Here is a 24,361-nt window from a genome sequence, read left to right as displayed (position 1 = left end):
TACCTCTACTCCCCTCTCCTTCTCTCACCTCCTCTCCTCTCCCCTCTCCTCTCAACTCCCCTCTCCACCTCTCACCTCTACTCCCCTCCCCTGTACACCCTCCCCTCTACTCCTCTCACTTCTACTACCCTCTCTTTTCCTCCCATCTCCTCCTCTCACCTCCCCTCACCTATTCTCTGTTCTCCTCTCCTCATCTTCTCCTCTCCCCACACCCATTATGCTGACTGCAAGATGGCAGTCATTAATTGGGGACATTCTATTTTTAAAGGGAGTGTCAGACGTGTGTGTGTGTGTGTCTGTGTGAGTTGTTGGGGTTGAGATGCTAACTATGTGTAGGAGTCTGTTAATATAACAAACTAGAAAGTTACAAAGTTACTCTTTCAAAATGGGTAAATGCATTGCTGGGAGTGCTGCGGCATCTCCCAAATGACACCCTTTTCCCAACCCTTTTCCTGCTCAAATCCAGTGCAGCAAATAGGGAAGAGGGCGCCTTTGGGCCGGCAGTGCTCTTTTAGGATCCGCCATCTGCTTGCGCTCTCCAACTATATGAGGCTGGCTAAACTCTGATTTCTCTTGTTGCACTGTAAAAGCGCACTCTTTAAATAGTTCTGATGGCGTCACTGCGTTCATATTACATTCTGACTGCTATGTGAAATCTGTCTCATGGGCTTCTGGAGTGACGCAGACAGCTAAGGCACTTCACTGAAGTAGAGTGCTGCGCCACAACAACCTGGTGCCATTCCAGTCTGTGTATCAGCCAGCTGGCTCAGCACATCTGGGTCAGGGAATTGTGGGCCCACCCGGCAGGGTAGTGTATGGCTCATCGCGCTCTAGTGACTTCTTGTGGCGGGCACGGTGTCTGCAAGCTGATAGGTCGACAGCCGAACCATGTTTCCGGAGACAAATTAGTTCTGCTGACTTCCTGGTTAAGCAAGCGTAGGGCTAAAAAGCGGTGCATCTTGGCACAGCGTGTTTCAGACGGTGGCTCTTGCTGCAATGAGACATGGTTGAAATGACAAATTGGAAACCACGAGAAAGATGGTATCCAATTTCATCCAATAACACTGTCTCTCTGCCTCCCTCTGTCTCACTCTCCCCTTTCTCACTCTCCCTCCCCCTCTCTCTCTCTCCACCTCCCTCTATCCACTTCTCTCTCCCCCTCTCTCTCTCTCTCTCTCACTGATATAGCTCTGAGTCGGTCAGCGATGCCCTTCGGCCTGATGCGTAGAGAGCTGGCGTGCGAGGGCTACCCCATCGAGCTGCGCTGCCCTGGCAGTGATGTCATCATGATCGAGACGGCCAACTACGGCCGGACCGACGACAAGATCTGCGACGCCGACCCCTTCCAGATGGAGAACGTCCAGTGCTACCTGCCCGACGCCTTCAAGATCATGTCGCAGAGGTGCGTGGCGGGGGGCGGGGGTAAGGTGGGCACACGGCGGATGTGGCGGAGGCCTGCGGTAGGCGTTGTCTGTGAGCGTGGCGGAGGACTGTGTCCGTGTGTCCTCGGGGGTGGGTTCATGGCGTGGCTTCACTTTAGCGTCTCCTCCTCCCGCAAACGATCGAGGCCGGCCTCTCTCCCTCGCATCCACCCCGCACATATTGGAGGGAGAGGTGCTCCTGGGGAGGAGAAATCTAGGCAAGGAATGGGGTTGGGAGGGAGGGAAGGGGGGAGGCAGAGAACCGATGATGGAGAGATAAAGGGAGTGCAGCGGGGACGTGGATAAATGGAGAGCGAGAGGAAACGGGAGGGAGATGATGCCAAAGCTGGCAGAGGAGGAGAGAGGTGGGAGGATTATGTGCTGAGAAGGAAGTGTGTGAGGGAGCATACATTGAGCCGTTCAGATGATGTCGGTATCATGTGCATATAAATGTTACCCTGCGTGTACGCCTGTGTGTGTGTCTGTGTGTGTGCGTGTGTCTGTGTGTGTGTGTACGTCTGTGTGTGTGTGTGTGTGTGTGTGTATGTTAGCAGCACTAGTCCCCCCGTTCTCTCACCTCTAATTGCTCCCACTCGCGAACCCTCGGGGGAGGGGGGGATCTGACGTCACTCCACCCCCTCCCTCTCAAGTCTAGCTGTCACGTGGTCTACTCTTGTCGAGTGTGTACGGTATGTGTCTGTCTGCAGTATCATTTGTCTGACTGTGTGTGTTTGTCCCAGGTGTAATAATCGGACACAGTGTGTGGTGGTGGCTGGGTCCGACGTGTTCCCAGACCCGTGTCCCGGGACCTACAAGTACCTGGAGATCCAGTATGAGTGTGTCCCCTACAGTGAGTACCCAGACCCCCCATCTCCCCCGCCCCTTACCCCCTTCCCCCTTCACCGCCCCCCCATCCCCTCCTCTCCCCCACCTGACCCCCTTCAGCCCTCTCAACAATCGACCGGCATTCACACCAACACACACACGCACACGCTCTCTCACACACACTCAGCCAAGCACACACACAAACAGACCGAGACCAGACCAGACAGACACACACCGCTCTCTTGCTCTTGCTCTTGCTCTCCCTCTCTCTCACACACACACACACACACAGACACACAGACATAGCGCTAAACCCTTTTTCTCCATCGACAGTGTGGCGGTCCAGAGGCTGAGAGAGATTTTCACATGGGGAAGGTGCTCCACAAACACACGGCAGATAAGCACTTCACACAGCGAGTGCAGCGAGGGGTCAGCCTTTATTGGCGATCACGGCGGTAACACACACGCGTTGACCCCGGGGCCCGCTGGCTCGCTTTATCTGGTGCCAAACACCTTAGCTGTCTCTCTGATTTCCAATAAAAATGAAAATGGTCGGCCGGGAGACGGGGAGGCGGCGGTGTGTGTCTGTGTCGCCGCGGCACAATGGGAATGTTAACACACAGTGAAGGGCTCATTTCAGACCACGTGACCCCCGAGCTGCGCACATTTCAATATCCCCATGGTAACGGGCTGCCGGCTTCCTCGGGTGCCGCTCGCAGCTCCGTGGCAGGTGCCACATACACACGCAGCATGCGCTGTCTCGCTCACACGCGCGCACACGCACAGCGGGAAACAGACAGACAGGGTGATGGTGTTGTGTGGAGTCTCAGCCATGTGAAAAGCTCTTTTCAGGTGTGTGCCCCTCCTCCCTCTCATGTACTGTTACTCTCAGCATTGTCCCCTTACTGTGCAGGAGTACTCTGGGGGTGGGGCTCCCCACCCCGCCACTGGGCAAAGCCAGGAGTACGAGGTAGGGTGTCTGAGTGGGGGGGGGGGGGGGTGGCAGGGGGTTGATTGATGGCTATGGGAGGGATGGAGGGATGATGGGTAGAGGGGGGTAAGAGAGGTGAATTTCTCTGCTTTCTCCTTCAGGGAGCCGCGTGGGGACGAGCTGGAGAGCACAGACGGAGATCTAGAGCTCTCTAACCTGTTCTGTCTCCTCCTCTTCTCACCTCCCTCTGGGTCAATAATACCGCTCTTCTTCATCACTCTTTCCTCTCACCGTCTACTCTCCATATCATGCCATTCTCCCATGCTCTGTCTGCCTGTCTCTAGATCTCTCTGTTTACAATGTTTACTCTTTCATTCTCTCTATTTCACTCCCCCTCATAATCTCTCCATCTCTTTCCATCCCATATCTTTTGCTTTCTCTTTCTTTTTCCTTTACAGGTTGTAGGAGCAATACACTTTAACACACTGAGCATACACAGTCTGCTCCACACCACTAGGGGAGCTGTTTTAACCATTGGGCCTCTTTAAGATTTCAGTGAACCCTCCTTTGCTCAGCGCTCACAGGACCTCAGCTAACCTAGATATGATGTATTCAGGGTTGGGAAATTCTTGAGTCTGTGTTTTCTTTCTTGATCCATCTCTTATTCCCAGCAGCTTTTGGGTGAGCAAGGTCCTCTTCTGTCTCTCCTTTGAATGGAGCCCTAGCATGTGGTGTGACTTGATGTGGTTGTTGAAGAGTTGTCATGTTGTTTGGCCCCTGCTGGTTTGGCCCCATGTTGGTTGGCCCCTGGCTGGCTGGCCCCTGGTTAGTTAGCCCTCGTTTGGCCGGCCTCTGGTTGGTTGTCCCTTGGTTGGCTGGCCCCTGGTTGGTTGTCCCTTGGTTGGCTGGCCCCGGGTTGGCTGGACCCTGGTTGCTATGTTCTTCTTGATTTGGTTCTCCCTGGTCCTGGATTCAAAATAAACAGTTTCCTCCTCTCCTCCTCTCCCTTATCCCAGCCCAGGCTTTTCCCTCTGACTGCACACAGGAGCCAATTCAAAGTGATGATTAAATAGCTGCTGACTTGCATTTCTCCTATTCCCCATCTTCCATTTCTAAAATGTTGTTTATTGCGTCGGAGATGAAGGGTGGATGGTGCCGGGGTTTAGAGAAATTGGGAATCTGACGGCATCCTAAGGAAAAGCCTCGGCTATCTTAAGTGACAACGACATGCCAATTAGAAGAGTCCTGCGTCAGTCTCCCTCAGGGATGGGGTGTGGGCCGGGCATGCAAAGACACGCACACACGTTCCTTCTTCCCGCCCACACCGATTCTGGCCGCGTCTGGTCACATGTTGTCGTTCTCCACCAGGGGAATAAATAGATTGTGACGGAGTGGACGAGTCAGTGGTAGACCTCCCCTTCACCTCATCCAAACCGAGTGGCCGTCCTTAATTGCTGAGAGAGGGGGGTAACATCCCTCCTCCTCACTACCGCTCTCCCTCTGCCTCCCTATGCCTCCCTCTGCAGAGATTTGTCGAGATGAATTTAATTTGCTGGTGCTAATCGCTCTGGTAATGCCCCATCCTTCATGGCTGGCTGGGAAGGCAGGGTGTTTGGGCATCTTTATGGGTGACATATGTTTGTTTGTTGGTTTGGTTCTACTTAAGGGGTGAAGGATGGGGAAATAAAGTTTTAAGGGCCGCTGTTGACAGCTGACTTGGCGCGTACAGGCATGACGCGCATGTGTGAGTATGTCAAGGGGAGCGAGCGGTGTGTGTTTTGTGTGTGCGTGTCATACGGTGTGCTAGCGTGTGTCATATGGTGCTTTGCGTTGCCAGCCACCTGAAACATGGAGGTGACAGGTGAAGCAGCAAAGTCGACATTTCTGTCAGGTGCGCTTAGAAGACGGGACCAGGGTGTGTGTGTTGGGGTGTGTGAGCACGCCACCAGAACGTAGCAACAGCCAGCAAGTCATAACACTCAAAACCTCTAGAGCCTTCTGCCTTAACCAGGCAGAATAGTTTGGTAACCTTGTGCTGCAGAGCAACAGATTCACATCAGAAGAGTCTGTTGTATTTATTACCTCAGAGCTACAGACGGCTGAGTAGCCTACTTTTCATGAGCAATATACCACTACTATATCCTACTAGAACCGTCTTTATTTATTTTCATAATTGGGTTCCTCAACCAGGAAGTCAACATGTCTGAAGGTAGGCTGACTAACCCGACGACCTCCGTTAGCTTTGCAGCTACCGGAGTCGCCTAAGTGAGTTTCTACAGCGGGATAACACCAGGAAATCCCTGCCGATGATGCCTCCTGGCTCTCCAGTCGATGCTGGCCAATTTACATCACCCATGGGGTTTCCCAGGGGTTTCTCGACAGCTAGCGCCACAGTCGAGGCTCACTGTGGGACTGTGATGGTTAGCTTGGTTGAAATGAAAGTGATCCTTAGACCGCAGCGCCACTAGGGTGGCACGCATTATACTTCACTGTTCTTCACTATACTTTACTGCACTGTAACACAGTCCTCCGAGGTGCCATTTTGAGATCATAAACTGGTTACCAGCCAGAATAAAATGTTTTTTTTTGGTCAAATACCCAAGTTGTTTTGAATCATGAATGTTGAATGGCTGACATACTGTATCATACCAAAGGTATGACATCACATCACGTTTTACTGCTCTAATTACATTGGTAACAGGTCTATGATAGCAATAAGGCATCTCAGGGGTCTGTGGTATATTGCCAATATACCATGGCTGAGCACTGTATCCAGGCACTCCATGATGTGTTGTGCATAAAAATGATTTTGTTTCTATGCAGAAATGTAAGTACTTTGAGGTAGGATATGTAATGCAGGGAATTGACATTGTGTAGTGAAGTATAGTGACATCTCTTCTAATGAAGTACTGTATAGTATTCCTACGCAATGAGACATGCCAAAGAACAACTTTTAGCTGTGGTATATTCGCAATGTCGCGGTGTTGCTTAAATATAGAACAGCTTACAGCCAATCAGTATTCACTAGCCAGTTTTTACATCTTAGGCTTGGAGACAGCTCTTAGCCAATGTATATTGGCCATACACCATAAACGTCAACGTTTCCTTTCTGCTGTTATGAACCTGTTATAAACTTGTTGGCAACGCAACAGAGTTAAAGTAATGTAATGTTTTTTCGTACCCGTGATATACGGTCTGATACATCAGAGCAATCTGCATCCTGTATCAGAATCCAGGATTCAAACTGCTGGGTTTATAATATACAGTACTGCAATTCACTTTATTATACTAGGCTATACTTCATGAGCGGGTGTGGTATATGGCCAACTTACTACGGCTAAAAGTGGTCCTTAGGCACGACTCATCGCGGAGTAATACTACACTTCATTAAACAACACATCACTGTACTTAATTACACTACGTACATTTCCTGTGTTAAATATCCGACAGCGAAGTACTTTCATTTCTACATAGATTTTCCCGGGCAGAAACAAATGTAAATGTAGCCTGCAGAGGACAGTGGAACTCTGCCTGTCTCTGCCGCTAGTGAATTTAGCACTACATCATTATTGATCCCTGATGCTCGTTCCAGTGGGGATATCCATGCTGCACCAGCAGGCCGATCAGGCTCAGTAGATCTGGCCCTGCTATTGCATCAGATGGCCCCCCTTGCCTTGTTAATATTCACCGTGCAGGTACCTGAACAATCAACCACTAAATCCCCATCGTGTACAGTGGCTAGCTTACACTGGATGTTAGCCCTAGCTATTGTATAATGTCCTTCTCCACTAAGTCATCGCTGTGTCCAAGCACTGTGGATCGGGGCATTTTGCAGTTCATTCATTGATTCATGGAAATGTATTCAGGGGGCGTTCAATTCATTTTGAAACGTTGCCTTTCTGGACACAAAGCATCCGTAAATGATAGTTTACGTGTCTGGATGGGTTTGTCAGGAGGAGGCGTGATTGTGTTGTAATTTGATCAATTTTGGAGAAAAAGCGCGTGAAATGCTTTCATGTGTCAGAAAAGGGAGATTCTATAAATATGTATTTGGGCACCATTAGGCGTGAGACTGAATGACAAGGGAGAGGATTGGGTTGAGTCCGCGTGGATGAAATGCTGGGGGGGAAAAATGAGAGAAACGGAGCGAGAGAGGGGAAGAAATAGAGAGAAGGACGGAAAGACAGCAGGAGAGGAGAGAGGGCGCGCTCGTCTGCGAGAAGCGCGGTGAAGGATGGAGGGGAAGAAAGGTTGTCCTGCCGTGCTCTTCAGGTGTCTGTGTGTGCGCGGCTCTTCGTTAGCGTGCTGCGCCTCGTTAGCGGCGGGGGTAATTGATAGGGTTCTGAAGAGCAGCGCTGAGCAGAGGGGGGCCCTGGGTTTTCATCCACAGCAGGGGCCAGAGATGGAGCCTGAATGAATCAGAAAAACAGGCACCCGGGTGGTCCTACTGAACATGCCGCAACACACTGTGTGTGTGTGTGTGTGTGTGTGTGCGCACGCATGCTTGCGTGTACATGTGTTTATTCTCTGTCTGTCTTTGCTCTTTCTGTGAGCGTGTGTGTGTGCATGTGTGTGTGTTTTTGCTACTTCACAGGGCGGCATAAAAGGACCAGCGGATGTCAACGAAGCAAGGTGCCTCTCTTCTCCTCCCTCTCGCTTCATCACCAAAGAAGTTCACCCCTCTTTTATAGGACTCTACCTCGTTCTCTCCTTCTCGTCCTTCTTGTTTCCAATCCTTCACTTCATGACCCCCTGCATATGCTAACACAAACACACACCTCCGTGACGGTAACCTATGTGTCTACAGAACAGGTTTCTCAGAGACGTTCTGTGAAGGACCCCCTGCTCCCCGTTGGATGTGTCTGACACATCACCACCATGACGTCAGGCCCCGACAAAGCGCCACGCAGGGCCCCTCTTTACCCATCAGCCAACCGGGTTTCTGCTCTCTCTCTCGTCCATCCATACTGATCTCACAGTGTGAACTGAACGCTTTGGGCTTTCCCGTGCCCAAACCTGCCTCGCCTCCCCCCTCCCTCTCCCCCACTGCTCTGACCGCTCTTAAGCTGCTTCAGCAGAGGGGTTAGCTCCTTCCACCTGCCCCGGCCACTCAGGTGGGACCCCTGTGCTCCCCCCCAGGGATAAAATGGCTGTCGTGCCCCCAGTTTGGGGGGGTGTCTCCCCGTCTCTGATCTGGCTGTCGCATGATAAAAGCTACAGAGATGCTGCTCGAACGCCGCCAGGCGGAACGGCCTCAAGACTCTGTTTCTATGCACCCTACTTCATTCTATCTCTCCCTTTCTCTGCTCCCTCGTTCTACCTCTCTGTTTCTCTGCTCCCTCGTTCTACCTCTCTGTTTCTCTGCTCCCTCGTTCTACCTCTCTGTTTCTCTTCTCCCTCGTTCTACCTCTCTGTTTCTCTGCTCCCTCGTTCTACCTCTCTGTTTCTCTGCTCCCTCGTTCTACCTCTCTGTCTCTCCCTGGCTCTCGCGGGATGTGTCCAGTGCCGACACTTCTCGCGCCGTACCCCTTTGACGAGAGAAGCGATGGTGATGAACTCACATAGCACGGCTCTCCAGGGACTCAGAGCCTTCACACGGCATTGGCACGTTCAGTTGCAGCATCACGCCAGACACATGCCGATGACACGTCTCCCTCCACATGGCAGGGAAGACACGCGCTCACAACTCATTTGTCAGCCACAGCGAGCGAGACACATGACAGCGACAGCCAGGAGGTAAAAGGCAAAGCCAGGAGACTCCTCCTGTTCTGCCTGTCTCCCCATCTGTTTCTCGACCTCGCAGACAAGCCCTCGTCCCGTTGACACTCAGTGAAGGTGCCCAGCCTGACACACAAGCTTTTGGTGTCAATGAAAACTGCCTCCGTGACGGTTTTAAAGGAGATGTTTATAACTTGACGTTTGATGGTTTGTCACTGTGAAAGTCATTTATGGGCCAAGAGAAACTGGAATATGTGGTACGGTTTTCTTTTCAAACCGCCGTTACAGACTTAGGCTAATTTTAGCTAGCGCTAGCGAAACAATCTAGAAAAGTAAGTGAGCGTATGTGAGCGTCTTTCAAAAAAATGGTACTCTCTTAATAACCTGGTATCAAACCAGTTGATTTGGCCTGTAAACTGTAAACATGCTCACATGCCCTCATTACTTCCATTGATTTTTAGCTAGCGATGGGTAAAGAGAGCTAACCTTTGTAATGGCTGTTTAAAGAAAAACCGAAGCTTGGATTATAATGAATACTTAACATTTGAGTTGAAAAAAAAAATGAAATTTTCCTTTAACTGCTTATGTCAGCCAAGGCCTCAGTGTGGCTTAACACTGAGGCTATTGATTAGTGTGTGATAAGCCTCTTGTGGAAAATACCATATGTGCTCCCTCTTTCCTTTTGTCTCTCAATACCTCACAGTATTTTTTTTCTCTCACACACTTTTCTCTTTTTCTTCTTTTTCTTTCTTTTCTGTCTCTCTTTTTCTGCTCTCTCTCCCTCTCTGAGGGGAGCTGTTAAACTCTGACAACCACCCCTTTCTCCTCCTTCCTTGGTCCGGTGTTTATTCTCTCCTCTTTTGATGAGCCCGCCTGGGCCCGGCGAGCAGACCGGTCGATAGATTGAGCGAATGGCAGGGTTCCGTAGCTGAGTGGCGAGATTCGGCGCACCAGGCACAGTCAGACACAGCACCGCTTTCTCTGTATTATGAGACAGGTTCAGTCTAGACCCTGTTACCTTGTCGAGGCGCTAGACACGAGACGTATAAGCCCTCACAAGGACACATCTCAGCCCCCACACTGGGCCACTTTTCACATCTCCTTCCATCTCTATCACTCTCTCTTTTTTTATTCTTCCTCACAGCTGCTTCCAAAGACGATTATTAAGCAGCATAGGCGTGTGTTTTTTCTCTCCCTGACAGGAAACAGGAGTTGCTGTTTGGAAGAAGGAAGAGAAGGAGAAATTACTTGGGGGGGCTAAGACTTTGAAACGGGAGTATGTGCTGTTGGTTGGGGGTGGTGTGTGTGTTGTTTGGGGGGGGTTATTGGGTTAATGGAATGGATATAGAGTTAAACCCAGGTCAGGCCATTTTCCCTCCTCATTTTTCATTTGAGCCACCATCCTTTCTCTGAGTAGCCAACCGTAACACAGTACAAATAACATGCTTAAAGAACAGAGAGAAAGGACAGCGTTTTATTTAATCTCAATTTTCTCTTTTTTCCTGCACCTGTTTTTCTTTCATTCTCTTTGCTCTATCTCTCTCTCTCTCTCTCTCTCGTTTCTCTATCACTCTCTCTTCCTCTGTCTTTCTCTCTCCCTGTCTCTCTCTTTTTTTCCGATGCTTGAATAGAAGTGGATCAAAAAGGTAAAGACCACAATGAACATAAAAACCACAGCTCGCCCCTTCCTTCCTTCCTCCTTCCTCCTTCCTCCTACTCCTCCCCGTATTCTCTCCTCCCCTCATCCCCCTTCCTAACCCAGCACCTTGTGTAGTGGTCATGTTTGATGTTGATATCCCTCCCTTTCTTTTCTTTCTCTCTCTCTCTTCCTCTCTTTCTGGCTTATAACCAAGACTCTAAGATCCTTCCAGATTTCTGCCTCTGATGACAACAGCCTGACCTACATGCACGCACCATGCACATACACACACACACACAGACACACACACACGCGCGTGCACGCACAGACACTCAAACACACTAACCAGCCAACCACTCTGGAGGTCTACAAACTATTTCTGAGTGATTAAAAGAGGGTTTTTTGTGTGACAAACTACATGCTGGTAGTCATTTCCAAATATACAGTCAGAGGACGTTGTGTACATTCATGGCGGTCCATGGGCGCTAAACCTCTTCTCCTCTCCCATTTGCTCTAATCCATATCAGTCCACGTTCAGAGCCAGACCCACCCGCCGTCTCATACTGACATACATACTTCGCCATCTGACTGTGCACTCGATCGCTCTCATTGAGTCTCATTGAATCATTTAACCCTTTCTCTATTGTTTGCTATTATTAATTTGTCCCTATCTCCAAACGGTCCCGTCCAGATCCAAATGACTCGTCTCCTTTTTCCTCCCCCCTCACATTGTTTTGGATCCTTCTCTCTGCCTCCTTTTCTCTTTGATTCTGACTTCCCCTTTTTCATTTCTTCCTTCCTTCAGGAGGAATCTTGCGTTTTTTCTTTTTTTTTTCTCGACTCAAAAAGACAAGGTGTTCAGAATGACACGATCACTAGGCCAGCGTTTCCTCCTGGTCATGTGACATGGGTCTGTCCCTCGTCAACCCGTTTCTCCCATTTCCAGGTGCTTCAGTGTCCACTCTCACACAGCCTTCCATTCAGCTCCCTGTGCTCCTCTCTCTCTTTCTTCTGGCTCCGTTTCTGCCTCTCAGATCTCTCATCTGTTCATCACAAGCAGCCGCTGGTTCTCTGAGCCTCCCCAGATAGCCCCTCCTATTCCCCCTCCTCCACCTCCTGTCTCTCTCCCCTCTTTCTCTCTTTGCGGTTATCACTGCCATTCCCTCCTTCACCTCCTTCCGTTGCACTCCCACCCCCCCCCCCCCCCACACCCGTGTCCTGATTGGGCCATCAAACAATCCTCTTTATAGTAGAGTCTTCCCAGCCTACAGCAGGTCTGTATGGATCCAGAGCGGTGCTCCAGTAGGCGCTGTAGCATCTCTGTTCACTGGGTGGATGACACTGGGCCAAAGAGTCAATCAGCCTCTGGTCTCCCAATCACAGAGCAATCACAGAGCTTGCAAAATGCTGCACAGGGGACGCCAGGCACAGTCTGAAGGTTAGAGGAAGGACGAGTATTGCTTCCACTGGGAACAGGCACCATCAGGGCCACCTCAAAAGGGCCCTTTAGTCTCTCGGGTTTGTGTCCAAAACAGCTTCAGATGGATACCTTTCTTCATCTGACCCTTGACCTTGTAGACGTCCCCGCCGACCACACCGTCTCACATCAGTCTTGACTAGTACCCATGGCTGTCTTTTTCCGTGGATCGATTGACATGTTGGTTGTTATAGGTGGAGAGGATTAACCTCTAAAGGAATGCCATTACCTCCTTTATGGTCCCATATCCATCTGCCTGGATGTAGCTTTTCACTGACATTCATTGTTCCTGACTGTCTCGTCTTCAACTTCCCACTGACCACCATTTTGTTACTCCCTGCCTGGTAGATATAGCGACCTGCCCCCCCCCCAGCCTCCCACTGATCCTGTTGTTGTTGTCTTTGACCCAACATTTCCTGCCGTTCCTCCATGTGTCCTCGAGACCCCCCGTCACCCCTCTCCCTCCCTCTGTTCGCGCCTCGACTCTCCTGCTAATTATGATTACCTCTGTATCCCATAGTCTCTATTAATGAACAATTCTCCGAGACTCTGTTTCCCCTGGTCCCTTTGTTCATTCCCCAACCCTCGTTGATTGATCCATTGATTGACAGATTATGGTTCATCTCGGCCGTTTTGTCCGGGAGCTGGTCTGTGAATGTCATTTGGCCTGACGGACACTCTGTCCCCCTTTCGTCAATTTAATTAGTTAGCGAGACAGACACTGACTGCGGGGCCCACACCCTCCCTCGGCCGCTCTCTCCTCCTATCGCTGGTCTGTTACTTAATAGTCTCCCATGGTCCTTTCTTTGTCACTGTTCCTTTATTACTATTGACAGGCAAATTGACTGAATGTGTGTCCGCCGTCTTTCTGCCACCGATGCAGTGCTTTTTAATCAGTGATCATGAAGGAAGCTGGGTTTGACTATTGGTTTTCAGACTGTATATTGGTTTCTTTGGGGGATAATGAAGGGCTATGTCCCTCACACCTGCGGACACACGCAGTACTGTACCGCTGATGTAGTGTCGCGCTGGGCCAATGAGGAGAGAGGGCGAGAGACGGGGGAGCAGTCACTATAGAGACAGACGTGAGCTAGGTCCTCATTAGGAATGACCCAGCACACACGCCTTGTCACGTGAAACCCTGCAAACAGACACTCAGCAGGCAGGCCAGGAGGGAGGAGAGAGGAGACAGGAGAGAGAGACACAGAGGGAGAGACACTTAGGAGCTCTCTGACTGTACGCTGAGAAGTCATTGCATTGTTACAGCCGGAGAGCTCTGACCCAGGGCAGGTGGCCATGAATATAAATAAGGCTGGACTCAGATGGGTCTTTATGGACAGAAAGACAACATGGCCGTCGGGAGATGACAGTGTAGCACTCACCAGAGTAGGAAGCGATGAGACAGGATGAGGGTAGAAGCTGGCAGGGTGACTTGGCTCTGCATCTGTTTAAATTCAGTCAATTCAGGAGGTGAACTGAAAGTGGAATTTCACTTTTAATTACAAGGAAATTAGCAACACTTGCGATTGTCCACCTTCTTTGCAAATTCGTAGCTACCCAATGGTCCCGGGAGAGTTGAATGTCAGGACATCTTCCAAAACAAAATCTGTGCTGCTTTTTGTCGCACCTCTTGTGAACCAACGTGTCACTGGAGATGCTGCTTTGACTGTTGACCTTAGTCGGTAGAGCACAAGGAAGCTCCTGCTGCCTTTAACTCCCCCAACCAACCAGCAGGCCAATACGGACAGCGCTTGTGGGACCTAAGCACGGCAGGTGTGGGGCAAGCGGGACTCAAACCCGGGTTTCAGTGATGCAGCCGCAAGCACCATTGCCCTGGCATTAGAGACCCCTGGATCCTACCCGACGCCTGTAAAAGGCACATTTTCTATTGACTTCCTGAATTTACTGACCGGCACCCCCCACAAACCCTCCCCCCCACAACCCCCCCCCCCCTCCCTCCACCAACTAGAACTTGATTCCCACCGCCTGTCACCGCAGACCGTCAGTCCTGGGCCGTGCCGGGACCAGGCAGTGTCCTATGTACTGTAGCTTTGTCGGCATGACCACCTGTGCCGTCACTCACAAAGATAATGCGTTTCAATGGCCACTATGTTTCTCTACCCAGGCCCGGCCTGCTGACCTGCCTTTTGGTCTCAGTTAAGGTTTTGTTTTGTCTGGGGGAGAACATGAGGGCTGATCAAAGCGCCAGCCCCTTCCTTCTGTCTGTACGGTGTGTCTGGGTGTCTGTTTATGTCAGTGTGTGAGTGTGTGTGTGGTTGTGTTTGTGTGTGGACATGTGTGTCTGTTTGTGAGTTAGTATTCTGTTTTGACAACCATGCCTTGACCCCTTTGCTGTCCAAAAGGAACAGGACACAATCTGGGACTCCCACCTCGCTCTCTCTCTCTCTTTCTCTCACTCCTCCGCAAAATTAACTCACTCCCTCTCTTATTCTCATTTCACAGGAAGTAACCTATTGACTCCTCTGACACAGTCTGTCTCTCTCTCTCCTCCCTCTCTCTCATTTACACACAAAATACACTCTCACTCTGTCCTTTGCTTCTTCTCCCTCTTTCTCTTTCTCTCTCTGTCGCTTGCTATCTCTCCACACACCCACATGCACGCACACACACCAACATGCTCATGGGTGACAACACACACACAAACAGACACATCTACACCCCACACAATACAAATATATTCTTACCGCGTCACACGTTCGTGCTGACGGAGGGCTTCTGTGGCCCTCCATTGTGCCTCCTAGTGGTTGCTGGCTGCGTCTACCTGTCAGGAAACATGAGATTCAGTTTGAACATTGGGCTTTCAGCAGCAAGGCCATGTTTGTCCAGCGACTACCTACCTCCTGACTTAAAACCATTTCAAAACGACTCCTGATGAGCATAAACGTAGGCAAAGCAGGGTGTGTCTAACCTCTATGAGCCAGGCTAGGTCTTAGAGTCATCTCTTCAGACAGACACAGAGAGTGTCAGATTTAGAGTAAGAAAGATCTGGTCAGGAAGTCTCTGAGCCAATAGGCTGTCCTTCCTGTCCATAACAAATATCAATCCATGGACTCACATTACATCAACCTGACAGCCATTTTAGATGCAGTCTCCATTGTCATTTCTCTGTATGCCTTTATCTTGGAATTAGAAATACATTTATTGGCAAAGGGGATGCGGTTTTCCCTTCAAATTACAGTAGAATAAGATTGTTTTTGCTACTGTAATACATATTCTCTATATAATCTAAATGATCTCTCTCTATATATAAATAGTATGCATTCTAGGGCACAGTGTAGTGTGATCCTACACACATTCATCACTATATAGCCTGTCACCAATCAATCTTTTATCATTATTATTCCAAACAAGAGCAAGGTACAGTAGCTGTCATTTCAAAGGCGATCCGGTCCTTTCATCATCGTCGTGCTGCAGCTTCCTATTGACGAGAAACACTGACTTTCTGCTGACCTGTTATATCGTGCCGGGGAAAAAACAGGAGATAATGAATTTCTTATTATTTTATATTATTTTTCCAAGTCAGAATTAGCTGTCACTCCGACTGGCACAGGCACACTGACACGTTAGTGTACGCACTAGAAAATACAGGGTGCGTCCCAAGTGACACCTCTGTTCTCTTACGATGCCATTTGGGATTCTGACAGTGGAGATCAAAGCAAACGGCTGTCTTGTTAATCCTTGATGAGGTAAGTTGTTTTACAGTAGGTGAGGCTCCATTTGGGCCGTGACTGCTCTGATCGCGTCGGGCCAGATTTCCACAGTTTCTAAAAATGTATTTAATCTCATCTAAAAATCTCAACTAATCCCTGCTCAATATGACTCAGGCTAACCTGTTCTAGGACGGACTAGGATAATACCTAGTAATATCTAATGCTCCATCCCTAATACCTCATTCACAGAGTGCTGGTCTTAGTAATGATAGGCTGTGCGGTGGTGTGTGTTAGCATGCCGTGGAAGCCCAGGAGGTCAGGCTGTCCACACAGAGAGAGAATAAACAGGGAGAGGGCGTGCTGGCTGAAAGAACAGGTCAGAGTTAATGAAGCCTCCCAGGCAGGGTGTGGAGCTGAGCAGGTCTGTGTGTGTGTGTGTGTTGTGCATGTGTGTGTGTGTGCGCGCATGCGTGTGTGCATGTGTGTGTGTGTGTCTGTCTCTGTGTGGGCGAGTGTGTGTGTCTGCCTCTGTTTCTTTTTTCTCTCTCTTTCCCCTCATCTCTGGTCTGTGTGTCAGTGCCAGCTCAATGTGAGCGCCTGGGAGGCCAGTCCAGTGTTGAGGCCAGTCCTGTGTTGAGGCCTGCTGACTCCAGACCCTGCAGGGCACCAACACTCAGCTAATTAGAATAAGCATAGCCAAACAGCCTGTTTTACAGTTGCTATATCTACAGACTGTATTTTAGGCAATAGATATTAACATTGTGAATCAGATAGCAGTAATCCAATCCCTTGTGAAACAGTGACAAGCTACTGTTCCTCTGTGCTGTCAATATATTACAGGGTTTAGTTTCATGGTGCTGTCAATATATTACAGGGTTTAGTTCCATGGTGCTGTCAATATATTACAGGGTTTAGTTCCATGGTGCTGTCAATATATTACAAGGTTTAGTTCCATAGTGCTGTCAGTGTATTACAGGGTTTAGTTCCATGGTGCCGTCAATATATTACAGGGTTTAGTTCCATGGTGCTGTCAATATATTACAGGGTTTAGTTCCATGATGCTGTCAATATATTACAGGGTTTAGTTCCATGGTGCTGTCAATATATTACAGGGTTTAGAACGATGGTGTAGTCAATATATTACAGGGTTTAGTTCCATGGTGCTGTCAATATATTACAGGGCTTAGCTCCATGGTGCTGTCAGTATATTACAGGGTTTAGTTCCATGGTGCTGTCAATATATTACAGGGTTTAGCTCCATGGTGCTGTCAATATATTACAGGGTTTAGTTCCATGATGCTGTCAATATATTACAGGGTTTAGTTCCATGGTGCTGTCAATATATTACAGGGTTTAGTTCCATGGTGCTGTCAATATATTACAGGGTTTAGTTCCATGATGCTGTCAATATATTACAGGGTTTAGTTCCATGGTGCTGTCAATATATTACAGGGTTTAGTTCCATGGTGCTGTCAATATATTACAGGGTTTAGTTCCATGGTGCTGTCAATATATTACAGGGTTTAGTTCCATGGTGCTGTCAATATATTACAGGGTTTAGCTCCATGGTGTTGTCAATATATTACAGGGTTTAGTTCCATGGTGTTGTCAATATATTACAGGGTTTAGTTCCATGGTGCTGTCAATACAGGACGGAGTTTACTTCCATCGTGCTGTCAGTACAGGACAGGGTTTAGTTCGACGGTGCTGTCAGTACAGGACAGGGATTAGTTCCATGTTGCTGTCAATATATTAGAGGGGTTGGTCCATGAAATTATGGCTTTCACCTCGATAGAAGATGAGATAGCATTGTGGATGAAAGGTAACCCTTAACAGAGCTCTGCACTAATCATTGGTTTTGAATGACACAGCATTAATCCCAGCCTGTATAGTAGATCTTCTAGCAGATAAAAAAATAAATACCTTGACTTTATGCTTTCCTTGTTTGGTTGTGAAATACGGGTGATCTGTCTGTCTGTGTCTGTGTGCCCAGGTGTCTTTGTGCCCAGGTGTCTGTGTACCCCATGTTACTTTGTGCCCATGTGTCTATGTGCCCATGTGTCTGTGCCCATATGTCCGTGTCCAGGTGTCTGTCTGTGTACCCCATGTTACTTTGTGCCCATGTGTCTGTGTACCCATGTGTCTGTGCCCATGTGTCCATGTCCAGGTGTCTGTGTGTGTATCAGTCTGTGGGCATGTGTGTCTGTATTTCTGTGTGCCCATGTGTCTGTGTGCCCATGTGTCTGTGTGCCCATGTGTCTGTGTACCCATGTGTCTGTGTGCCCATGTGTCTGTGTACCACATCTGTCTGTGTGCGCATGTGTCTGTGTACCACATGTTACTTTGTGCCCATGTGTCTATGTGCCCATGTGTCTGTGTGCCCATGTTACTTTGTGCCCATGTGTCTATGTGCCCATGTGTCTATGTGCCCATGTGTCTATGTGCCCATGTGTCTGTGCCCATGTGTCCGTGTCCAGGTGTCTGTCTGTGTATCAGTCTGTGGGCATGTGTGTCTGTATTTTTGTGTGTCCATGTGTGGTGTGTTGTTTATTGTGTGACTGTAGAGAACATGTCGATGTTGCTTTGTCCTTTATCCTACCTTGAGGCAGGAGAATGTTCTGTCTTTGTTTACGGGTCACCTACATAGAGCTGTTGGTTCCACATTGCTTTTTGCATGCTCTAATTTTCCTTTGATCTTTACTTAGGAGTTCTGATGTCTCTAATCCTCAACACAGCTTGGTCAATAGCATTCTTGATTCAGGCATTTATCAATGAGCAAGTTTTGTTGGATGTTTTTATAGGATTCCTGAAAATGTTACAGTATAAAAATAGAGACCAAGCTTAAATATGTTACCATACAAAGTCGCTATTGACAAGGGCAATGAGTTCAAATTATACATTGAAGTGAACATTCCCCAAAACCAGTGGACTGTACCAATGTTAATATTTTGAACGCTACGGGGGTGCCATTGCCTATGTTAATAAATCAAATCACTGTGGTGGTGCCCAGCACGCTTTAACACCCTGCCCATTGGAGCTATTCTTATATCAACCACTGGAACTTCACGGCTGCGTGTTTAAACAATGGAGCATAACAGTCCCTGTGAGAATCCCTTCTCTTCAATGTGTTTATGCCCGGGTTTGATTTAATTCATGTTTGGACGTCAGATATTCATCCCTTCTGAATCCCTTCCGACACAACAGCAGTCTCATAACTGAAGACGGGTCATAGCCGCGTGGAGTCACACACCCATAGTAACCAACGCCAGGAGGGAGAACGAACACAGAAGCAACATATTGCTGTTATGCCGGCATGTATTTCCTCAATCCATTGAGGGATGAACAAAGAGGGAACCAATAGAGTACCCTAACTCCTGCTGGGGCTCTTATTCTAGCCCTCGTTGTGTCCCTGTCTACAGTATGCAGCATCCTGGGGTTAGTTCCAGCCTAGTAAATCTGACAGCTGCGTTTGTCCCTCTCAGTGTGTGGACCATGTCTAAACGCCCCTGCATTGACCAGTTAGACCACAGGTCCGTTCAGTCATAATGTGGCCAGCGTGAATCTGCTCTGTGAGTTTGTTTCCTGTACACTGTTCTCATCACTGACTGGCTGTGTTCTGGTCTCAACACTGACTGACTGTTTCCGGTTCTCATCACTGAGTGTCTGTGCTCTGGTCTCAACACTGACTGACTGTATTCTGTTCCTAACATATAGTGTTCCTGTAGTATCCCTGTAGTATCCCTGTAGTATCCCTGTAGTGTTCCTGTAGTGTTCCTGTAGTATCCCTGTGGTGTTCCTGTAGTATCCCTGTAGCGTTCCTGTAGTGTTTCTGTAGTATCCCTGTAGCGTTCCTGTAGTACCCCTGTATTATGCCTGTAGTGTTCCTGTAGTATCTCTTTAGTACCCCTGTAGCCCTGTAGTGTTCCATTTGTGTAACTGTAGTATCCCTTTAGTATCCCTGTAGCGTTCCTGTAGTATCCCTTTAGTACCCCTGTAGCCCTGCAGTGTTCCTGTAGTATCCATATAGTGGCCCTGTAGTGTTCCTGTAGTATCCCTATAGTGGCCCTGTAGTGTTCCGTTAGTGTTCCTGTAGTATCCCTGTAGTATCCCTATAGTGGCCCTGTAGTGTTCTGTTAGTGTTCCTGTAGTATCCCTATAGTGGCCCTGTAGTGTTCCATTAGTGTTCCTGTAGTATCCCTATAGTGGCCCTGTAGTGTTCCGTTAGTGTTCCTGTAGTATCCCTATAGTATCCCTATAGTGGCCCTGTAGTGTTCCTGTAGGGTTGCTGTAGGGTCCCCACTGCTCCTGTTGTCAACTGTACTGACGATGGCAGCGTCCTGTTTCCATAGATCTCCCCACCCTACTGGGCTCCCACCAGCCCGCCCCACCTGACAGTCCTCAGGTCCCAGGGCAGGCACTGTCTGGCTGAGAGAGAAAGTGCGTCAGCCAGCCAATTTACACCAGTCCCCAGTGGGTGACCTCCAGGAGAGAGAAATGAGACATAGGGAGGAGGGGAAGTGTATGTGTGTGTGTGTGTGTGTGTGTGTGTGAGTATATACGTGTGTATTGTGTACGTGTGTAGTATGGATTGCAACGACAAAGGAAGGGGAAGCCTGGTCAGACTCATATTTTCCACCCCAGACTGCTTCATGGCGTTAATCTTGACTGAGATCCTACCACCTGTCCTTTTTCAATGTTCTGCAACTCAGACTGTTATTTTCAGACCAGAAAGCAGGAAAACCGAGCCTCTTAGAATAGAAAATCACAATAAATCCTGAAGTAGGCCAAGATGAATCAGATTATAAAGACCCTATCTGAGATGCCGCAGCCAGGATTCTACAACGTACCATAACACTACGGGCAGCTCTTATAGGCCTCCATGCTGATATTTAACAAATGAGCTTTTTGTGTTCCTTCATTTTCAATCTGATAATATACCTTACCTCGCTCCCCTTCTCTCTATCTCTCTCTCCCATTCTTCTACCTCCTCTTTGTCTACCTCCCCTCAAAATCTGAAACTTTTTATCTTCCACATCTCTCACATTGCCTCCTTCCGTCTCGCTGTCTCCTCACAATTCTCCCATACCATCTTCTCTCCTTTTTTTTCCGTCTCCTCTTCATCACCTCTTCTATCTCTCCTTTCCCCTTTCCATTTCCTTCATGTCCTCCCTCATCTTACATTGCTGCTTTTTATATCCCTATCTCACCCCCTCTCCCGCGGTCCGTCTCTCTTTCTCTCTCTCTCTCTCTCTCTCTCTCTCTCTCTCCCTCTCCCCCTCTCTCCGTCTCCTACTCGGTTCCCCTCTCCATCTCTCCTCCAGTCTTTGTGTGTCCGGGCACACTGCTCCGGGTTCAGGCTGCCAGCTCGCTGCAGGAGGCGGAGCATCAGTCGGGGGCGTGGTGTAAGGACCCCCTGCAGTCGGGGGACCGGCTCTATGTCATGCCCTGGACGCCCTACCGCACGGACATGCTGTATGAGTACGCCTCCTGGGACGACTTCAGACAGAGCCGCGCCACAACCACCTACAAGTGAGAGGCGCCGCCCCACCCCTGGCCTTTCACATCAAATCCTCCCATGGCCTCGCCATTGATTTATTTGAATACTGCTGTAGACGGATGTCCAGCGGCTCTGTGGTTTTGATGGGCCCGTGTGGTGATGTGTAGACCCCCTGCCAGACCTCCGCGGTCCATTGGGTTTTGTACAAGGAAGGGGAAGTGGACAACATTTGTGCTGCAGGTTATCCTACTGTTGGACATGGATTTAGCGGTTGAGCAGCGGGGGTCGTAGCCTAAAAGGTCATAGGTTAATAGGTAGCACGTCCCAAGATTAGAATAGGAATGACGTGTCACTTATCAGTTTATCGGGCCCCAGGAAAATACGCTGACGCGTTGAAGGCATTGTAGCCGAAAAGCATCAGCGTATTTTCTCTCCAGGATCCCGGCAAACCCTGTGCATTGTAGTGATTCATCATTCTAGTTTTGTTTACTGTTTTTGAGTTATCTTCAAGTTTGCTTTTTTCTCACTCTTTCCACAAGGTTTGAGTGCACTTTTCTCTTCCTGGTGGTTAATGTCTCTCTGCCTTCCCTCAGATTGCCTAACCGCGTTGACGGCACCGGCTTTGTGGTGTACGACGGTGCCGTGTTCTACAACAAAGAGCGCACGCGCAACATCGTCAAGTACGACCTGCGCACGCGCATCAAGAGCGGCGAGGCGATTATCGCCAATGCCAACTACCACGACACGTCACCCTACCGCTGGGGGGGGAAGAGCGATATCGACCTGGCGGTGGACGAAAACGGCCTGTGGGTCATCTACGCCACCGAGTCTAATAACGGACGACTGGTGGTCAGCCAGGTGGGTGGAGGAGAGACAAGGATGATGGAGGCAGTAGAGGAAGAGGTGGATTTGGTGTGGACGTTTTATAGCACAACCGCATAGGCCTGCAGTAGGCCTAAATTACATGTAGTTCATTTTGGGTTGAGGACACTTTTATTTGTACATTAGCTCCAGCAAAAGATTGCCTAGGCGTCAGGGCATCTGACCAGGAACAGAAGGCTTACTGAAGTGAAACCGTGTAAAACAACCTTGAATCCTGAATTTAAGCAACAGCGTCTTTTGAAATTGCTCACAGGGCATGTTCGCTAGTGCGGTTTTCAGTGTCCAGTGTTCACGTCGGCCATTGTCTCCCCCAGGTGAACCCGTACACGCTGCGCTTCGAGGGCACCTGGGAGACCAGCTTCGACAAGCGGCTGGCGTCCAACGCCTTCGTGGCGTGTGGCGTGCTGTACGCCGTGCGGAGCGTCTACCAGGACGACGACAGCGAGGCCGGCGGGGACCTGATCCTGTACGCCTACAACACTAACCGTGCCCGCGAAGAGCCCGTCCACATCCCCTTCCCCAACCCCTACCAGTATGTCTCCTCCGTGGACTACAATCCCAGAGACAACCAGCTCTACGTCTGGAACAACTATAATGTCCTGAGATACCCGCTGGAGTTTGGTCCACCGAACCCCACCACTGGTGAGTCAGAACGTAGAGACTAGCATCGTCCTTTTAATTTGGGTCTATTCAGGTCATTGATGTCAGTGGGAGTGGTCTATTTCTACAAATCACCAATGTTGAGCCCAGTAGTATGTTGCTTACATCAAGTATCCATTGATTTCTGGGTGAATATTTTGGGTGTTTTTTGTCTGATGCTTGTCTTTATGGAGCTGGTATTTGTACCTGGAAAAACTGTGAAAGAGGGAAAAATGGAATGAGTAAGAAAGAGAGAAAGCGGGAGAGTTGGTGAGAGACAGATAGTCTGGTCCCAGTGCAGTTGAAGGAGAGTGAGCATTAGATCAGTTGAGATGTGTTTCTTTTATGAATGCTTTAGAGTTGGTTGTTAATGTTGCTAACCACTTCTGTGATACATTTGATCAATAATTTATTTGCTCCTTTCTTCTTCCTTTTCTTGAAATGCACTCTAAATCTCTTATTTTTTCTCTCTGCGGAGAGGCAGATGTAGGAACACTAAGAGTTATGTGCAGATATTAAACACTGATATACTGTAACTACTATCAAGCTAACTTTTGAACCAAACATCCTGAGAGACATCTAACATTGTTTTAATATTCTGTTTTGTCTCACCTTATCTCTTCACTTAAATGTTCATTCCAGCACCCTTTTAAATGTTTTCTAGTCTTAGTCATTTTCACTTTTAGTCAAATTATTGTCATTTGAATCATCATTTAGTCTAGTTATTGTCAATTTGACCAAATCAGTGGGACATTTTAGTAAAAAAAATTCACTTAGTTTGGAGTGACAGTTTAGTCAAATCCAATGTGTTGCATCAGCTCATAACAGTAATTGTGGCAGGTTGCCAACATGTGTACGGGAACACAACTTTTTTTATTGCAAAAAATATCCTGTAAAATCGTCTAGGATAAACCGTCAATACAATGGCAATGAATTACTTGTATTTTCTCAATTTGCTTGTTCAGAAGAGAGATGCCTGCTGAATGAGAATAATCTACATTTGGAATTTACCTCGTAGAACCATAATGCAAAGCTTCGTGTTTGCCACAGTGGATAAATATCATGGCTTCACTTAAAACCATGTCTGTAGTAAAAGCATGCACCTACTGCCACGGACTAGCATACATTGTTTGTGATTAGACGTTACACGTTGGAATATCCACAGAAAGCATGTCTCTCTTCATTTTAGTCAACCAAAATTCATGGAAATGTTTATTTCTTGTTTTTTTCTGGATATATTTTGTCAGTATTATCTCATCAACTGCCCCTTCAACATTTAATTTGACACTAATTAAAACAGCTTTTACTCATTTAGTCTTTATTTTCTGTTTCTCACTCTTTCACACTGGTTGTTTAAACCTTTCACTTTATCATCATCCTCAGTGAATAATTTTATAGGCATTGAAATGGGGAGAGACACAGGGAAACAGACACAGAGCATGTGTTTAGGACCCTGGTGGGCGTTTTATTAAAGAAAAGATAATTGGAAGGGGAAGAGTTGAGGGAGTAATCAACAACAGAAAACAAACCGCTGTGACAGGCTGGTGTCTCGTTGGCGGCCTCCAGGTGCCAGTTTGGGAGGTTTGTGCTCCAGTGGTTGCTGTTTGAAAGGCCTCTCCACCCCTCTTCCCCGACCTGCCTTTCTCCCTCCTGGGCTCTTG

General features: G+C 48.5%; 1 protein-coding gene across 4 annotated transcripts in view; it reads left to right on the top strand.

The window, feature by feature from the left end:
- Positions 1-24,361, top strand: part of adgrl1a (adhesion G protein-coupled receptor L1a) — a 184,162-nt gene that overhangs the window by 119,442 nt on the left and 40,359 nt on the right. For 2 of the 4 annotated variants that reach the window (XM_020051045.3, XM_013135861.4), the window contains 6 exons: positions 1,189-1,402; positions 2,162-2,271; positions 10,527-10,541; positions 21,004-21,211; positions 21,773-22,037; positions 22,376-22,703. In XM_020051045.3, coding sequence (XP_019906604.1) covers positions 1,189-1,402; positions 2,162-2,271; positions 10,527-10,541; positions 21,004-21,211; positions 21,773-22,037; positions 22,376-22,703 — 1,140 coding nt within the window. Of the gene's footprint in view, positions 1-1,188; positions 1,403-2,161; positions 2,272-10,526; positions 10,542-14,678; positions 16,059-21,003; positions 21,212-21,772; positions 22,038-22,375; positions 22,704-24,361 lie in introns of those variants that run through there. The other 2 variants (XM_013135862.4, XM_020051046.3) reach the window with 2 other exon arrangements.

The sequence above is a fragment of the Esox lucius genome, chromosome 11 (assembly GCF_011004845.1).
Source record: "Esox lucius isolate fEsoLuc1 chromosome 11, fEsoLuc1.pri, whole genome shotgun sequence".
In the NCBI taxonomy this organism is placed as follows: domain Eukaryota; kingdom Metazoa; phylum Chordata; class Actinopteri; order Esociformes; family Esocidae; genus Esox; species Esox lucius.
This window is presented reverse-complemented; position numbering and strand designations above follow the sequence as displayed.